General features: G+C 37.8%; 4 protein-coding genes across 4 annotated transcripts; 2 read left to right on the top strand and 2 right to left on the bottom strand.

Annotated features, from left to right (window-relative positions):
* Positions 1 to 25: 25 nt before the first annotated feature.
* Positions 26 to 3,266, top strand: LOC113497764 (transmembrane protein 136-like). The gene is made up of 4 exons (XM_026877468.1): positions 26 to 406; positions 793 to 1,021; positions 2,125 to 2,362; positions 2,791 to 3,266. The coding sequence occupies exons 1-4, from the start codon at positions 202 to 204 to the stop codon at positions 2,914 to 2,916; spliced, it is 798 nt and encodes a 265-aa protein (XP_026733269.1). The 5' UTR covers positions 26 to 201; the 3' UTR covers positions 2,917 to 3,266.
* On the bottom strand, positions 3,136 to 4,337 carry LOC113497765 (RNA-binding protein 7). Its single transcript, XM_026877469.1, has 2 exons — positions 4,157 to 4,337; positions 3,136 to 4,070 (listed from the first exon to the last, which is right to left on the bottom strand). The coding sequence occupies exons 1-2, from the start codon at positions 4,241 to 4,243 to the stop codon at positions 3,537 to 3,539; spliced, it is 621 nt and encodes a 206-aa protein (XP_026733270.1). The 5' UTR covers positions 4,244 to 4,337; the 3' UTR covers positions 3,136 to 3,536.
* A 252-nt stretch (positions 4,338 to 4,589) lies between these two features.
* LOC113497762 (RNA-binding protein 42) lies at positions 4,590 to 8,572 on the top strand. The gene is made up of 8 exons (XM_026877466.1): positions 4,590 to 4,723; positions 4,800 to 4,866; positions 5,746 to 5,944; positions 6,484 to 6,681; positions 6,924 to 7,058; positions 7,327 to 7,443; positions 7,723 to 7,861; positions 8,150 to 8,572. Exons 2-8 carry the CDS (start codon positions 4,820 to 4,822, stop codon positions 8,281 to 8,283), a joined length of 969 nt encoding a protein of 322 aa, XP_026733267.1. The 5' UTR covers positions 4,590 to 4,723; positions 4,800 to 4,819; the 3' UTR covers positions 8,284 to 8,572.
* Positions 8,573 to 8,665: 93 nt separating this feature from the next.
* Positions 8,666 to 19,064, bottom strand: LOC113497761 (phospholipase A1-like). The gene is made up of 7 exons (XM_026877465.1): positions 17,817 to 19,064; positions 16,687 to 16,853; positions 13,232 to 13,355; positions 11,509 to 11,754; positions 10,962 to 11,144; positions 10,090 to 10,249; positions 8,666 to 9,610 (listed from the first exon to the last, which is right to left on the bottom strand). Exons 1-7 carry the CDS (start codon positions 17,869 to 17,871, stop codon positions 9,394 to 9,396), a joined length of 1,152 nt encoding a protein of 383 aa, XP_026733266.1. The 5' UTR covers positions 17,872 to 19,064; the 3' UTR covers positions 8,666 to 9,393.
* Positions 19,065 to 19,144: the final 80 nt, after the last annotated feature.

Here is a 19,144-nt window from a genome sequence, read left to right as displayed (position 1 = left end):
TTACCGTCACCTACAGTGATCTACAACATTAAAATCTAACCCGCTAAAGTTAAACACAGAAACAGCAGTTTTAAAAGTAAAAATTGACAACTTCAAATAAAAATCAGTCAAAACTGAAATCAAACCACACTAGTATGTTTTTTATCCCATAATTCTGATGGAGAACCAAAATTACCCGAACACCGTAAATAGTAACCAGCTATGAGACACGAGCTGTCGACCGGGTCCCTGGTGAAGTTGTTATCATTCCTGTTCTGGAACTGGGTGTACTTCGAAACGGTAGAGAACTCACACGACGAGAGCCCCGAATGGTGCTCGAGAGTAGTGGCTCTACTGCACAGCAGCATCGCTACTTTGGCAGGACTGACGCAATGCAAATGCAGGACATTCACGTGGCGATTAACTCGTAAGTTTATAAAACAGATGCTCGTTACTCAATATATAAAATAGAGCTTTCTTAGAAGTTGTAGAAAACTTGCACGAAACGCATCTTGGTCAGTAGGTATTTTTAGCTTCTGTTTTATAATTCGTAGAGGGAGGAAATACCAGCCCTACCGCCTAGATTAGGTAATGCGTGTACTCTATTATGAATCTCTATTAGCTCTAAATTGACTTAACGTATCCCTACGTATGTAATACCAACAAAGTTATAGAGGTTACCATCTAAAGAGCTCTCTTCCGTCTAACGTTAATGCGTTATATCGACAAAAAGAGCAAAAGCGAAGCAAACTCAAATGAACATCAAGATAAACATATTTGGTTACGGCTAACAGTTGACCTGGATCATTCTAGGATACATACTGCCATGCCAGTATTTGTTGATGGTGTGGTCGTGGGGCTACTTCGCCTTCGACCTGCTGTGGTGCCTGGCGTACTGGACCGACAGTGTCATGTTGTTGTCCCACCACACGTGCGCGCTCCTCGCGATCACTAGATATATGCAAAAAGGACACTCTGGGTGCACGTTTGCTTGCACACTCGTACTTCTTGAGATCACCAACCCTCTACTGCAAATAAGATGGTAAGAAGATCCAGATTATTTTGCCATTTAAGTTTTCACTTGTCCCTACTAATCAAGTACTTACTGAAATGGGTACCAACTTATACTTACATAATAAATAAGTATTTGTCTGTCCTTCAAATGAAAATTAATTTACTTAAGTACTTAGGTACGAACCAAGTAGACGAATGGTAGTGCTATTAATTAACTACCTACCCCTAATATTACTATAACTATTATAATCATATTTAGCCCTTGAACTTTATTTATCCTGATGTCGCGAGCTCTATATTACTTATGGTCTGTTAAAAACCTATTAGTTATAGGCACTTACCTACCTATCGCTTCGCTAGGCACGCGTATCCTTGAAAATAATGAATACTTTTTTAAATATCAATTCCACTATCAATAAAGAAAACAATAAGAAATGAGTATAACATTGTATTCGTAGGAATGACGCAGGAGCCTGCTGTTGGTTAGTTTTGGAAACATTTTCATTTTTTATATAAATTTGTCGAGTAGTTTTGTAATAATTACTTTCGCAATGCTAGACTTCAGAAAATTAATTGAAATGTAAAATAATTTAATAAAATCTTAAAATGTATTTCTAGACCAAATAATACTGCGGACCAACAAATCAACTATTACTAACCTAATCGTTTTAAACTCCTGTATTGAATGAGTAGGTAGGTAGCGCCTTAACTATTTGTTTAATATGTACCTAGGTCTAATGGTTTATTCACGTGGTCATACCATAGATGAATATAAAGTCAATGACATTTTATGAGGGATTCTTCGACCTTAAGTATGTATAAAAGGTCACGTTGCTAAGCATGCAGTCTTTAACCCTGCACTCGGACCCCTGCAGGCGGGTGAATTTTATTATACGGTGATTCAGTCACAATTTGGGAATAGTCTAATAAAATAATAACCTATTTTAGAGCCTATCTAAATTAGCTTAAGTACCTAATTGGCTAATTTTATACCTAAGTATATCCTACTTTTACAAAACGATATCTTTTTTAGCACGATATTACCTAATTCATAAAATCCTTGGTTTTAATATAAGTTACACTTCATATTTTACTGTATCCGTGCTAAATTGTGTTTTACTTACACTTCAGGTTCCTCAAATACCATGGTTATGGGAAAAGCAAAGCCTATTTCGCAGTTGAGGCGGCATACCTTGGTCTTTTCCTCTTCCTACGAGGGGTCGTTGGCACATTCCTGATGATATGGATCTTTGGATGGAGCGACTTTGACTGGGAGGAGATATTTTACTCTCTTACATTCTATGTGATCTCCATGATATTCGTGTACGACGTTGTTGGCTACGTCCGCCACAAATACAAAAATGAAATCGTAAGTGTTCGAGAATTGTTGGACCCTCGATGGCTGTGAGTCTAATGGCCTGCCAAGCCCGTGCGGCCGGGAAGACAAGTTTTTATACCTTACAAATTACTATAAAAGTTTAAGTAACTATATCGAAACAAGTTATAATTGGCAACGCTTGAGCCATGGAACTTAGTGATCTCTATAGCGTGAAAGCATTGACATAAGTACCTTATTTCGATTGGCCTATTTAAATCTTCTTCCGACCCGATCGCTAGTGTGCTCCTGCCATATCACACCCTATAGCAGTCATAGTAGGGTAGCGAAAGACAGTTTTGACCCTTGAAATCTTGATGTGTGATACTTGCAATAATTTATGAGTAAATATAAATTCATCAATAAATATTTTTTTTTAATGTATTCAGTAGTTTACACTAAAAGGGGTTTCTTGTTTTCAGGTTGATTGCAAAGGCTATTACTATGCAACCTGTCTCCCCGATGACATGGTTATTAAAGGGCCAGGAACAAGCCGTAAATACGGGACTCCTTTGAAAGATGAACTCGATAAAGCACATATTTGCTAAAATATGGTTCAATATGTACTGCAGTCAATAACAAAAAGTTTTGCTACGCAAACAGCACTTCGCTATTTAAATTGCAAGACTTTGAGGAAAAAAAAACGTATATTAAAACTTTATTAAAATTAAACCTTAATGTTACAAAACTTATGTGATAAATGTAAGTCATTTTTGCAGTGAATGCCAAAAGAGTGTTGTGAAATTAATATAATAAGACAAAACTAATTTGTGTTAAAATATATTTTTCTATGAATTCATGACATACTCTTGTGGAAGACAGTATTTATTCACTATTTCACAATAGCTTTAATCATTTTTATAAGTTATTCTGATTTTTAATAAAAAGTAACAGAGAATGTTTAGTATTATTTGCATATCTAATGAAGAAAAAAAATACATCATGGATAAATTTAGAATTTTAGGCATACAAGCAGCTGGGGAATCAAACTTATGAAGCTAACTATACCTTATTTGCTTCATTTCATTTTAGCAAAACTACAAAACGAAACACACACTTTGGTGGCACTCTGAGATGCTGCCTGTTATAGTCAATAGACCACTAGAGGTCATTTTCAGATGTCTTGTATTTTTCCCATAAAGACTTAGAGACTTCAAGTGTTGCTGCACTACCTATGGTAGCCCCCTTTCTTTCCATGATTCCTTCTGTCTCTCCAGTTTCCAGAGTTTTTGTTCCTATTATCTTTATTTCTATTATAATTGTCAGCATGCTGGTCTCTTGGCCGATAGTCATCTCGATGCCCTTTGTCTTTTGGTCTATATGGGTGGTGCCGAAGTGACCAGTTCCCTTGTAAGCTTGCTATCGCTAATCTGTCATTAGGGTCAGTTGGAGGCCGGGTCATATTGACGGATCGGAAGTCTTCTTCTTTCAAGTGCTCGGTCATATCAGCAAACTGTTGAGCTATATTAGCTTGTTGAGGAAACTCTATTGGAGGTTCTAGTCCATAACATCTGATAGGCGGTGGCAGCATAGCCATGCGACCTCTATTTTGAAGCGATAGTGTCCTATGATAAAGTGAGGTACCTCGAAATAAGTTTATCGCGTAAGGCACAGAAACTTCATGGCAAAATGTGATAAATGCAAAGTTCTTTTGGCGTCCGTCTCGGTCTCTTGGTATTCTCACTTTTTCTAGTGGTCCTGCCTGTTAAATATAACAAATAATAATCATGTTAGTAAGGTTGGAATAACTTTGTTTGCTGAATTCAATCCTTGAGTGTTGGTACGAACCTGTAGAAACAATTCGTACAATAGCTCTTCAGTGGCTTGTTCTGGTAGGTTACCACACCAAAGGGTTTTGATATCGTCATCAATCATTTTATCAATTCCAAATAGAATCAACACAAATCAACAATTTTTTTTTTACCAAGCTTTCTGTCGGATGCAAACGTCAATCAAATACAGCAGACGATAGACGAACCACAGAGCACATCATGTTGTAATACTGTTCAGTACCTACATCATCAAACTGTTGTGCCCCAAGTAAACAAAGAAGGTTTCGGATTTTATGAATTAAATTTTAACTTATTTTAAGTAATAATGTGGTGTTATTTTATTCATGAGTAAAATACATTAATATTACAATTATATTATGACTAAATCAACTAAATGTAACAGACACCGAAGTACTCCTTGTCCATGGTTACACTAGTGGCATTTGACAATTTAAGTGTCTGTCTGTCAGTGTCAGATACTGAGAAAATTGCTGGCTTGGTTGTTCTGCTTGCCTGTGCATAATTGCATTTAAAGACAATTTGATTCAATTAATTACTAACAATCCCGAAAATGTGTGGATCTGTATGTATCAAGAGTTGTAATTAGTCGCGTAACATTTATTTCTTGTTACTACGTAAACGTTTTGGACTGCTTTAAGGTTAAACTCCGAGCGGCAACATGGAAGACTCCAGTAAATACCAACAAATGCAAGATGAAATGTCCAGGTCAGTGCTGCTTGCTTTACCTTTATCCTTTCGCGATAGGAATTTAAATTTGTCATCCAAAATACCTCTTAGTACTTAGAAAGAAACGAAGTTAGATGCGCCATTAAATACAGCTCATTATCATCAGTAAACGAGTCTCAATGCAGATCGAGATAGCAGATGGAATAAGAAAGAAATTTGAAGAGACAGCGTGTGTGAAAAGAAACAGACCAAAGGAAGAAAAAAGTCACTTAAATTTTCCCAGTAATCAAGTTTCTTAAATGAGAGAGACAATTTATTTGTGCATACAAATAACTTAATTTTAATAGCTTTATTTTTTAATTCTTGTAATTTATTAACACATTGAACGCCATGATGGACACCGTGCGTCTGACAGCTTACTTTACTCAGGAAAAGAAACTTAAAATCAAAGCTGTCACAAAATTACTTGAAGTTTTTTTTTGCGAATACTGTAATTATTTCAGTATTCTTCAAGTAATTTTGTTTTTCAACGTGTTAATTTATCAAAATAACAGTTTATTTTCAATAATCCTGGCTCCTTGCCGTGAAAACTAACATCTGTGAGCTTACTTGCTGGCAGAAGCTAGTCAATATTTAGACTAAGTTTGTAGGTACTTAAAAAAGGTAAACATGTTTTGGTCAGTGAGTCTTCTTAGGGGCGGATTAGGTGGGCCTTAAAACTCAGTTTAAAAATATATCATCACTAAAACCAATGTAAAACAATCATAAACATTACTAAATTGAATATACCACTGAAATAATTAGTTGACTTATAAAAATTGCTTAAACTTTTATAAGTATTAAGAATATTTGGTTGATATCTATATAAAAAGGTGGTTATTCTATTCCGCTTATGTAATCTGTATCATTGACCGCCAGGTTCGAGGCGGAGATCTCTGGCGGCGACGTGGTGGGCGCAGCGGTGTCCCGCGCGGTGATCGGCGCGGCCACGTTCGGCGCCGTGCAGCAGCAGCTGGAGCGCGCGGCGGCGCCCGTCATGCCGGCCTTCGACATGACCATGATGTACCCCACTGTACCGCCGCCGCCTCCACCGCCCTCTATTATGGTGCCTTCTCAGGTACTTTTTCAACTTCTTGTCCTGTATTTCTTTTACAGGTTTAAGTATGCTTGCCAGGCCAGCGGAATTTTCCGCTGTGCGAATGGGGTTTCCGGGACACGAGTACACAATGGGTACAGGAAGAAAAGCTTATTTAAGTCAGTAGAAATCTGAAACTCCCTTCCGCTCACCCCAGAGCAAAAGGGGTCATTTGATGATTACCTATCTCAAAAAGAGTATGCTATAGCCACTATGTCAATCCAATTGTGCTACAGTACATAATCAAAGCATAAACTGAACTTTTATATAAGTATATCCTAAGAGTTTAATTGAATTTTGACTGACTGTTTTCTTTGAAATTCTGTTTCTTCCACAGTAAAGCTGCTGTTTTAGATCATCATACCAACATGCAAGGACCACATTCACCTCACACTGAATTTACATCTATCTTATGTTGATTGCTGTATTTTCTATTGAATTCATTTCATGTTATGTTGCAAAAGGTTAAGATAATAGTATAATACCCATCTCTCATTACGACATGCTGAATGCCATCCTAGGTCCGTATGCGTCCGGGCGGGCCGGGCGAGGGTGGTTTCCCCCCGGCGTTGCCGTACCTGCGCCCAGGACTGCCGGGCCCACAGCTGATCCCACCACCGCCTCCCAAGCCGCAGCCGGTTGTTCTGTCTGCTGCACCCAAACTATACAAACAGCCTAAGGAAGATGAGGAAAAGAAGGAAAAGGAAAGCAGAAAGAGGGTAAATGTTACGACTTACTTTTTCGTAAAGAACTGTGGTGTAAAGAATAGGTATATTAGTTTCTGAATATCATAACAGTAGTGTTCGCCTAATGAGATTTTTCAGGAGAAGTGTATAGCAATATAACAAATTTTATTTCTTAGTTTTTACTGTGGATGGCTTTCAGTCAAATCGAAAACTTTTTCGACACACGACAGCATGTAACTTGAATAGCTAACAATTTTATTGTACTTTACTATCAGAAGCGCAGCCCGCCGCCGCCGCCGCCGCGGCCGGAGCCGGTGGTGGAGGCCCCGCCGGTGGTGGCGCCGCCGCCGCCCACCATCAGCGTGCCCGACACGCTCACCAAACCCAAGAAGGAGAAGAAGAACAGGAAAGTCAGTACATTATCAAAAAGTTTTTATTACTTTTAGGAACTTTTGAAGCATTATCAGTGACCCAGTGACTGTCCATGCATAGTACCTTTAAATTCTCATAGAATAAATTACAACTTACAATATTTTTTGGCCCACCATCGCCTTTGGTGTAAAGTGACTCATGACCCTATGGTGACACACTAAAATGAAACTAAAATTCATAAAAGTTTATTTTCTTTTCTAAATTTTTTGTTGCAAAGAATCTTGATAAAAACTCCTGGTTTTACAGGTAGTAAGAACAGCTGGTGGACAAGTTTGGGAGGATGTGACTCTTTTGGACTGGCCTGATGACGACTTCCGTATGTTCTGCGGAGACCTGGGCAATGATGTCACAGATGAACTGCTTGTGAGTATTATACAATGTTATATGTGTTTGGAGATTATGTGGAAAGCAGGCATATAGATGTCTGAAAGACCTGATTGAAGTAACATTCGTTGGCAATCAACTATTTTGGGGGCAAAATGACGATACCTAACCATTATTACATAAGTTTTAGTTGTATAAGTTCACACCTATAAGTTTTTAAATTACAGAAGTAACATTGTCACTGTTTTGGTCAAAAGCTCTACGAACAGTAATTATAAAAAAGAACATTCTGGCTTAAAACTGTGTTTTTTTTTTCAGACGAGAACATTCAGTAAATACAGTTCGTTTCAAAGGGCGAAAGTGATTCGCGACAAACGGACGAATAAGAGCAAAGGATTCGGTTTCGTCAGCTTTAAGGATCCCGGAGATTTTATCAAAGCGATGAAGGAAATGGATGGTAAGTTTCTTAATTAAAGACTACATTAAATCACTAATAACATAGGCAGTGTACCAAAATCGAAACCAGACTTTACCATCTCTGGGTCAAATATTAGGTATATGACTAGACATCGTTTCAAATGTGTTGATTTTTTTTTAATCTGAGAACCCTCGATTTCATGGTGATTTTGATAGCACTAGATAACACTTCGCAAGCAATTTTTGTCGTTCTAAGCAGATGTTGAACAGTCTAATACTCTTAAGTCCGTATCTGTCTTGCTTAAAAGCTTAGTACGTGTTATTCCAGGTCGTTACGTGGGCAGTCGACCGATTAAGCTGAGGAAAAGCACATGGAGAACCCGCTCCCTCGACGTCGTAAGAAAGAAGGAGAAAGAAAAGGCCGCCCTACTCTCTCTACTCATGTCCGGAAATAAGAGCTGACAAAACTAGTCATTGTATATAAACATTGGGGCTGCCGTAGAAAAATATGTATCAATACTTTTTAACTAGCAACATTTGAATAAAAAAATGTTTCAAGTTTCGATGTATGATTTTAATAAAACTGGTTCAATAAAATCTAGTACAATGTATGAAGAATATGTTCTGTATAGTTAATAACTGTAAGCTTCAAAAAGTTAAATGATAGATTTTTAGCTCAGCCCCCTTCGTTTTGTAAACCCTAGCTATAAAGTTAGACTATATTTTATTATAATAAATAGGTGTAATATAATGTGTTGTTTCCTTTGACTTTAAAGTGCATTCAAAACTGCTTAAACATAGATCATCTATGAGATTCGTCTTTGAGAGTGAAAAAAAAACAAAATTTCGTTCAATAACAAACTTTATTTAATAGCAAGTATAATAATAATTTATTCCATACTACTAAATGGTAAGATTTTCTTTGGCTAAACTCCAATCTACATACAATATAAATAACGAATATTGTTCAATTTATTACAGCAAATACTCTTCCCAATTAAATTATTAGATAAAGTTTTACGTATAAAAAGCCTCCGTTTTATACTTATATTTATATCTTAAAATAATACTTAATCAAAACTGAAAAAACAATATAGTTTTAAAAATCATTCGTTTGTACAAAAGCTTAAAGCTAACACCTACCCTATGATAAATAAATAACGTGTTTTGTTTTTAAGTCATAACTGAATTTAATAAATAACTGCTGTGCATACATTGTCAGAGTGGTATGAATGAATGGATGGTGTTCTAGGTGTCGTTTTTACAATTGCGAAAGAAATAACTATTTATCATTAGTAAGTCTGTAGTATTTTTTACGAAGCAACAAATAACCCTTTTTCTTAGATTTAGTTAAAAGATCTATTTTTAAATTAATTTAATTGACAGATTGTAGTTAGTACAGCTATAACGAATTATCCGTTTTTTTTTCAGTTTTGTGTTATACGTCAAGGAAGTTATTTAGACTACCACAGATTATAGATAAAATTAATCTTCACTTTTAGGTAACTAATTAAACAGAAATTATAAATATCTACGGACAAGTTCTTCCGTAAATCCTGAACATAATTCTACCTACACTATATTATAGTTTTCCGTGTCGTTATGGCTATACCTAGGCCCCCGTAGTCGTACAGGTCGGGGCCTCTTTCGTTGCGGGGTCACGCTGTTGGCGGTGGCGGCGGCAGCGTACAGCTCGTCCAGACAGCAACGCGAGTCCCCCTCCTGCAGGCCTGACGTGTGAGGACAGAATGGGGTGGCGAAGTCTTCAAGGCAATACGCGCCTGATGCACTGTGGAAAGCAAGAATGATAGTTGATTATTTTTTATAGGTTTATTGATAAAATACATGGATTTTCTAGGATACTAGGTAAAACATAAACATTAAAATTCGTGGACAAAGAATGTGGTCTAAAGGATAGGCGCGTTTTGGGGTTGTCAGCTTTCCAATCCCACAGACACGCTAACGCCATACAAAAAAAATATTTAGTTGTTTCTGCATATCTCTACAGGAAACTATTAGGAAATATTGAAAGTGTAAGGCGGGAATTGCAGCTATTTCTTTTATAGATACTCGTGCACAGCTATAACTCGCTGGGTTGTAACTGAGCCAAGTAACATCAAAACTACTGTTTTTATGTTTGCACCTAATTTCACATCGCGGGTGAATGGCAGAACATCCTGGGGTCTAACTAACCTACTGATCCAAAGAACTTCAAAAGAGTGACACATATTTTCACATTGAGGGTAATTATATCAGCAGTTTTCTTACGTCATAGGCGCGGGCTGGCCTATGGGCACGGGCAGCGCAGAGGCGCGCGCGGGCGGCACGCGCACGGAGCAGCGCCGCCCGCACGGCGCCGCGGCCCGCGCGCGGAACAGGCTCTCCGCCTGGTAGCAGATCGACCAGATGTGGCTGCATAGCGCTTCATCTGGAGGACATAATGGAAGGTTTAAGAAAAGAAGATTTAAGACGATGGAAGGTCTTTTCTAATACCTAAAACAAATTCTGCAGGGTTTATATAATAGCCATAGACGGTTTAATATTTGGGGCACGATAGCAGGTTTTCTGGTTAAGGGTTTACATATTTTTGCTTGTGGTGAGTTAGATCTGGTAGCCTAATAGAAGTAGGTGTGCAGAGTAAAAATCTAGGCTCCTCTTGAGATCTTATAGCTTTTACCTCTTGGCAAAGTACCTACTCAGGAGAGTTTCTGGTAGGATTTTATATTATGAACTACTTTTTTTATAGAAATACTAGCTGACCCAGCAAACGTTGTTTTGCCGAATATTTTTTTTTCTAGTTGTATATATGTATTTTTAATGCTTCATTATAAAAAAAAGAAAAAACAAAAAATTTCGTCCAAAAAATAAAAAAATAAATTTTAGTGTGGGCAACCTTTGTCACTTATGAAAAATAGATGTTGTTTTATTCTCAGTCCTAACCAATATGTATACAAAATTTCATAAGAATCGGTCGAACCGTTTCGGAGGAGTACGGTAACTAACATCGTGACACGGGAATTTTATATATTAGATTACCTACTTAAACACCAAAATTTCATGTGAAAAATGTTCTGTGAAACCACAGATTCAAAAAGGAATTAGTCTCTTAAGTTTTGACTATAAATAGAATCAGTACTCACTAGGCGTATCTTCACAGTAAGGCTGGCTTCGTCCCCCATTAAGGCAGAAGTCGGCATGTCCGAGCCGCGCGGCCTCCCCGTAGCGGCCCGCGTTAGTGTGCAGCACGTGCACGGCGCGCGCGTCGCCCGGGTCCAGCCGGAGCGCCGGCGCGGAACGGATCAGAGGACGGGCGGGGTCCAAGCCTGGACAGAGAGGAATATAAACTTAAACGGTAATTCGAAGAGTAAATCTAAATCTAAATTAACCCTTTTGAGCTGCTTTAAACTCAAAAACAAAAAGAGACAGAAAGTAGAAGTGGACAGAACTGAAATAAACAGGTTTTTTTTTTAAAGAAATGCGGACAACATCACTTTACATCACATACATTGTTCTGAACCCAAAGTAAGCTTGCTAGAGCACTCGTGTTATGGAATTCAGATACAACGAGGGTACCACAAACACCCAGACCCGAGACAAGGAAAGACGACAAGAAGGACGACATTTGTGTTAGACCTAGCTTTTCAATACAACAATGTAATTTTTTTAAAGCTTATATTTGGAACATACCTATAATCCTGTTAAGCCTAAACGTCAAAAAGTTAGCAATAATTCCACATAAGTGAGCTCCTAGCGAGTGTCCCACACAGGTAAGGTTGTCAGTCCGGAGGCCGGCGCGGCGCAGTACTGACAGGGCTTCGGCCACACAGCGCGCCACCGGCCGCAGGTTGTGCACCGCTGCCACGTAGCAGGGCGGCTGGCAGAGAGCACCCCAGTCTAGCATGAACACGTTGTAACCGCCGCGGCGGAGGTACGCTGGAGAAACATGAAAGAGAATTCATTAGTGTAATATGCTTACTGTTCAATGAAAGGTGTCGCTCAACATCAAAATGAGTAGATATCTGTTCCTGTTCAAAATGGCACCTACGGATTAGACTAGCAGCGGCGGCGGTGCGGCTTAGCAAGTCGCAGCTTATGGTTAAGGACTCCAGTTGGTTCCGAAACTATCCGGGCAATCCCGATAAATACGCGTCAGAAAAACGTTATCTGCCTTACGTAAATCTCGAATCCTCCGCACGAAAGCTTACAAGCTAATAATATAGATAAATAGGTAGCTTATTTCGTAAAGTGACTGCTAAGACAAGAGCTGCGCGTTAGAATCCTGTTTGCCGTTTCATTTCTCACTGCATAAATGCTACAAAATGTTTCTTTTTAACTAACGTAAATCCACTTCAAGTGATTTATTGAGTAATAAATAATAAAATCACTAAACTAATTCAGATTTTACGAGTCAATTGATTAGGTTATTGAACTGTAAACTGCATCAGAGAAAGCCGTGGGAGCTGGCGAGTTCGCATTGTTATGCGGCGCGTGCGCACATCACTGTTCCTGCAGTAACGTGGTAAGCCACCGCGGTGAACAAGCTAACACTTTCACCTCTGGCGATGTTCCAGGAGAATCTAATCATGGTAATTGATGGTCGCACCTCTGGCAGTTGCGGTTTACCATACCATTGTTTCAAAGAGTTGAAAGTGACAGCTGTTTAGGGAGGAAGTTTCCATCCTCAATCACATGTATGAAAGTAGTGTGTAGTTCCTAACTTAGTAGTTTTCAATAGGAGTGTTGCAAATCTACTTGCAACGTTTCTGTGTGTGACACGAGTGTTGCTTATTTCCTTCCAAGGTGTCTGCGTCATGTTTGTTTTTTATTAGGTCATCATTCAAATATAACGGATACTTAGGTATTACGGAAATAAACATCGGACTATACTTTAATTCATACCCTAAACTGGTAGTGCTGTTCTTGCAACATCGTTGAGCTACTTATAGTACTTATATAGAACCTGAAAGGGCTGGCCGTCCCCAACCAATTATAAAGTTTTGTTAAACTAGGTGTCTTTATTGACATAATTTTTTTCTCACCTTAATGTGTCGTGCATATTATGTGATAAGTATAAGAACCAGTTAGATTTGAGTTCAACATTTCATACTTCCATATTTAAATATCACTTTCATATCTAATAGGTCTGCTACAATTTAATTTTAAAGTAACATAGTCTGAGAGCTCAGTGAGTGAGACTAGATCTATTTACCATACGTGACAAAATCAGACTGCAGTTACATAATACGAAATCACATTCATATTTAAAATACTACTTCTATGTATGAAAATGAACAACTTTCTTCCAAAAATAGTTAATGTTCAACAACTAAAATTTGCATTTCCAAATATTATGTTAAAACATATTATAAATAGATAGAGTTACATTAAATGATTTTAATGAATAACTTACCGTCCCTGAGCACCACGATAGGAAGAGTTTCGTCTCCACCTGCATAACCATGCACCAGCAGGATGTTCTCATGCGCGGGGTCCCAACCACTCTGCCGAAGCCAGTCCTGGCTGCTGAGGTCCACCTAGCAACAATTAAATGCATTGTTAGACTTATTCACGAGATAGATGATTAATTCTTGAAGAGTTGGGAGCCCGGCTTGTTAAACGCAAATCTAAAATAAAAATTTCTCGTGTGTACGAAATTGAAGTCCTCCGAAACGGCTCTACCGATTCTCATGAAATTTTGTGTGCATATTTGCTAGGTCTTAGATTTGGACATTATCAATCTTTCAGCTAAGAGAGCTATTATAAAATATATTTCCTTAGTTCCGCATGTCAATCATGCATCTATTTAAAACATTACAATTTTTCCCGATTCCGCGACGCAAAGAAGGACTACATAGTCCTCCTTTATGTAGTTGTCTACAAACGAGCGTAAGTTGTGGTTGCTTAATGTTGTTGCTGGCTTTCAACTTAATAAAACTAAGGAAGCATTTTTCTCGACGGTGTATGTCACATAATTATGCTTGACACAAATTGTGTTCATACTCCATACATACTTCGAAATATCTACGCATTTAATTTATCTATTCTTAAATCTGACCCGTACATCGCATTGCTTCGTGACCGTCCGTGCAAAGACTTGCCTTAAACTAACCAAAGAGGTTTAACAGCCAATTATGTTTAACCATCTATTTTTTCTTTTAAGACAGTTGGTATACGTAAGATTTTTTACAATATAACCATATTTCAGTTAGCGACACTAATCACCATAGAGTTAGCATGTCGTGCGGGTCTTGCATAAAGATTTCGCAAGACAATATACGATTGTGCACAGTGCACAGAGCATGCACTCTGTAATTGAGTTAGTGCACGATTGCAGGGAATTTTCTAATTACGTAATACAAGGGTTTGAGTATGTGGTGCGACAGTTAATTGGGATCTAGAACGACTAGAACTCTTTTTAGCTTTCAAATATGTGCAGGATTGACTAGATACCCGAATTCAGTAGTTTTCATTCTGTAGCACCTGCAGTGCACTATTAGATATAACGTGTACATTAAGGTTCTTTTTGTATATACCCAATAGTTCAAGTAAGCTCGCAGAGTATTGCGTGTAAATTGAAACAACATATAAAATGTATTTCTACAGTTATAGTATAGAATTTGCTACTATAGCAAAAGGCGAGAGTGGACTGAAACGGGTCCTGTATTGTCTGTTTACGACTCACAGGCGAGCCAAATAGTAAGTAGGTAACACGATTCATGTTAGGAACTTGTAGATACAGTTCTATGAATGGGCAGAGTGTGATCGCAATAATATATGAGTCCCCATAAAGGAGACCGAAGCGACAGTCCCCGCGAGGACAACTAGCGGTATTTTGGACGCATTCTTTGTTACCGTCGCACTTCCTACATCATAATGAGAAAAAAAGTGAAACTTTTGTCTGTAGCCCGCGCAGGTACGCGGGTATATCGCCCGCATTCACAGGTACACATTACAGGGTAGATATGCCAAGTAAATAATTGCCTACGCAGAAATTCAACCAAAAAAAGAACTTTACTATTTTAGGCACGTCTAAATTGTATGTCTATATTGTCTATGCAAATATAACCTACCTACGTTATCTCAAAAGGCCGGCAATATTCTAGACTTGGAAAAATAATGAACATTTCGCATGACCATTGAAGATTACTCAATGAAAACTAACAAGCAATACATTGGTCACACCTGGTGAAACACGACACTGAACTAATTTAAATTCATTATTATTACGCGTGAATAATGCCTTTTAAGTTAAAGAAGAAAGAAAGGGGGTTCCAAAGGGCCAGCATTTTTTCGCGAATTTAACAAAATTCTAATCTATACGTAACTTCCGTTGATACTGGAAAGTTACAGGAGCTTTAGCAAACTTACCGAAGCCTATTTGTACTCAAACAATTTTTTGTAAGCATGATTTTAAATTTTTTAGCAGACAAATATTGGCAAATTATCCTACTACTATTATAAAGGCGAAAGTTTGTAAGTATGGATGTTTGTTACTCTTTCACGTAAAAACTACTGAATGGATTTGAATGAAACTTTACCACAATATAGCTTATACATCAGAATAACACATAGGCTACAATTTTTGAGGTTTTTAATGTGACGTCGTAAAAAACACATTTTTTTGCGCTTACATTGCAAACGCTGACTGAATCCTACAAGATAGATAGAAGGCAGATAGATAGATAGAAGGCAGATAGATAGATAGAAGGCAGGTTTAAATTATAACTTATATCTTCTAACCACGCGGACGAAGTCGCGGGCAACAGCTAGTGTATTATAATTGCGCACTGGGTATTCATATCCATTGCAGAAGTCTTTCAAGTCTTAGGTCTACCCCCAGCTCTTAGTTTATAACCACTGAATCATCCGTGCAGACGAATACATTGAAACAAAAATATACAACCAAGTAGGTTCCATCCTGCGTAGGGCAAGCATTTCTGTGATTTAAGATTGCTTTATCTGAATCTAGGTGTCGTTGTGCACGTGAATTGTAAGTTGTTTGCCCTTCTGATTAAATTCCTTACCACGCGCACGGGAGTAGTTTAAAAAAAATACTACTAAACCAAACTTATGGGACCAAATGACAGCTAGGTATTTCAAGTTATATGAAATAAGACAATGTAACCAACATAAAAAAACGAAATACAGAAGAATTGAGATCCTCCCCCTTTTTTAAGCCTACATCTACCATCGATTGTTTTCCGTGTTACCTCAACGCATAGGTGTCAATGTCTCACATTATGTCGAAAAAATTTTTTTACGTGTTTATTTAAATTTTGTACTGTCAACTTAATTATGGCCGTGAGAACTTCAGCTATGATCACAATGCGTGATACAAGAAATTTGCAATCTTCCTTTCTATTGCCGGCAAACAATTAAGTGTATGTTACACGATAGTGAAGAATCTGCGTAAACGCAAAGTTTGTTAGCGCATGTATTGTGCAATATACATATTGAATGGTCATTAATCTACATACTTGCTATTTGTAAATATATGTAAAGATAGAGTCGTTTGAAGGGAGATATGAAGATACGCTACGGAACATTTTGTTTCCGCAACAATGGAGAGGAGAAAAACCATCATAAATTGTTCAAATTGATATACATACATAAATCAAAGCCACTAATGTGGAGATATTTTGTATGGAAAGGAATCGTTTAGGTTAAGTTCAATAACATAAATGTCTAATTAAGAAAACTTTTTGAGATTAATAAAGTTTAAACACAATTATTTTATGAAATGCTTAAGAGTTTTCATACACTCTTTATATTTTGTCGTGTTAAACGTCCAAATCTTAATAGCACTCTGTTTCCGTCCACCCCAAAAATAACAATCACAGGATATTTGGTTAGCATAATACTTACCACATTCTTCACAGGATCCGCTTGAGTATACAAGTGCAGGTTCACATCAGGGTCTGGGCAGACCTCCTTGTCACGCTTCCAGAGACAGTCCTCGAATGTAGCGTTCATAAAGTTTTCATTGTGCAAAAGTAGAGCCTCCTTGATGGGATGTCGCTGAGCAAACACGCCTGAATGAAAAAAAAAACAAGTTCATATCTGGCCCAGACTAGTGTTGTAATTGTTTTTTTTCAAGTTCTATTTGGTAGTTAGCCTGAGCCCACGTATGGACTGCTTCCGTGGGCTAAGGATGCAGAAATTGCAATTATTTAATTTACCAAGTATAATTACAGTATGACAAGATTACAAATACATTGCATTTTCACTATTATTATTTCCAGTAGTCATGTTTGTGTAAGAGACATTCTGATAGATATAAATCACAGAAATATTGAAAAAAAAAATACATTGCAGAGCTTGGTGCATACTTATTTATGACTGAGATAGTTAATTGCATGTGTGTAATGCATTGGGAGATTTGGGAGCAACTGTAGGGAGATTATAGCAAGTAGAATTTAAAGTGTAAAATCATCGAATGGTGGTATCAATGGTAACTATCAGACGAAACTACATAATTTTGATATAATAAGTTATCGTGGGGAGAAAATTTTGACAATCGCGACTGTTTTCTGATCTTATGCCTTTCCTTAGGTATATTTTGCACAATTTTTTTAATTGATTGTTCCAGCGGTAGAAATTTCGCCTTTTTTAAATTAGTACAATTGCTACTTATAGTTATACTTTTACCTTTTTAAATTCATGTGAAAATTTGCTTTGATATCGAATTATCTGTTGTGCGTGTGATATGATTAATGGGTCTTTGGCTCTAGGTATTGCTTGCTCAAAAATAGATTCACTTGGTAATTTATATTAAACACAGTATTACTAGCTATGGATCTATAGCGGCTAAAATATTTCTTCAATGCTTCAAGCATTTATTTATAACAGACCAGTAAACTAAACAAAAATATTACTAAAACTAAATAACACACAAAATTAACGAATTTTTAAAACCTAGCTAAAGTAGAGCAGCCAAATAAAATTAACAAAATCGTATAAATGTTTTGTAAGAAGATGTTTGCGTAGTATCGTACCTTGTAATAATATCGTGAGGTAGGCGAGGCGGGCGAGGCGCGAGGTTCGACCCATCCTTGCTGAACACCGATTGCCGCGGTACTGAGCAGCCGTCGGTGGGGATACCGACCCCTGATACCGAAACTCTTTGCATATGCTTACCACATCATGAGTGGAATCGTGATAGCTAAGAGTGAAATGCAATTTGTATATCTTCCGCGATGTTTGTATAATATGTTACTTAATTATTGAGCAATATCACAGCATGCTTAGTGCTAGATGTTGTTTTTGAAAAAGTATTCGTTCGTACATTCAATTCAAGTTCGTTTATAGGTTACCTCGACGGTCAATAATTCAGAGCAATCCCGTAAGATTGTGATGATATAACTGGGCCTATTGATCAGTGATACACCAGATTTAAACTAAGCACTGTTTTCACTAAGTAATTTTGACATTTGTTACTAGAAGCTGAAACGCCGCCGACGCCGACGCCTGTCACTTTGCGACGAGTTACCTAATGATTCAACTACTGACTATTCTACTATGAAAGGCGTACACCCATCCTAGTTTAACATTGGACTATTGGGAAGGATACATGAAATCTGGTGATGGGGTAGTACAACAGTACCTAAAGAGCAAGTGCGAGTCGGTCTTAAGTATGGACTGTATTTTTAGCATTTTTTGTCATAGCAGGTATAGAAATAAATAATCTGTGAAAATTTGCAGTAATAAGATACAGACTGTTACGGGCGGACAGCGGAGCCTCAGTAATTGGGTTCCGCTCTTACATTTTGATACAGAATCTTAACTAAAATTGAGCAATTTTGAAATATACTGCTGCTGCCGCGTCGGTTTCCTCAATGCTGAGGGTCATGACCACCTCGTGGAAACATGACGACTCTCTAAATTAGCCAACATTTAAAACAGACGCTCCTGTTCTTAATTATGGTGTTTTTGTGTAAATCACAAAATACCATCCAAACATAATAATTAACAAAAGAATAATCATTTAGAAGTTTTTTACACGAGGCCCATTATGGCGCAAAACGCTTGCTGTAGCCAGAATCTAAAGGATTGCGTTGAAGAACATTATGAAAGACTCGGAATGCGATATGATCAAAAGTATGAATAGATGAGAGCAACCTTAGCAGCTGCGCCTGCGCAAGTAAAGTACTCCGTGGACTGTGAGTCGCCATCAAATGTGAGTTGTTGATACGAGACAAGTGTGCGTGCTGTGGCATCACTGTGTGTCGCTACAAGACAATGATAGCTTGTAAATACAGAGGTGTGGTAGTGTGCGTGTGCGCAGGTGAGATGGCGGCGGCAGAGCGGGATGGGGCACCGCGAG

The sequence above is a fragment of the Trichoplusia ni genome, chromosome 9, assembly GCF_003590095.1.
Source record: "Trichoplusia ni isolate ovarian cell line Hi5 chromosome 9, tn1, whole genome shotgun sequence".
In the NCBI taxonomy this organism is placed as follows: Eukaryota; Metazoa; Arthropoda; class Insecta; order Lepidoptera; family Noctuidae; genus Trichoplusia; species Trichoplusia ni.
Note: the sequence above shows the minus strand (reverse complement) of the source record. Positions and strands in the feature narration are given on the sequence as shown.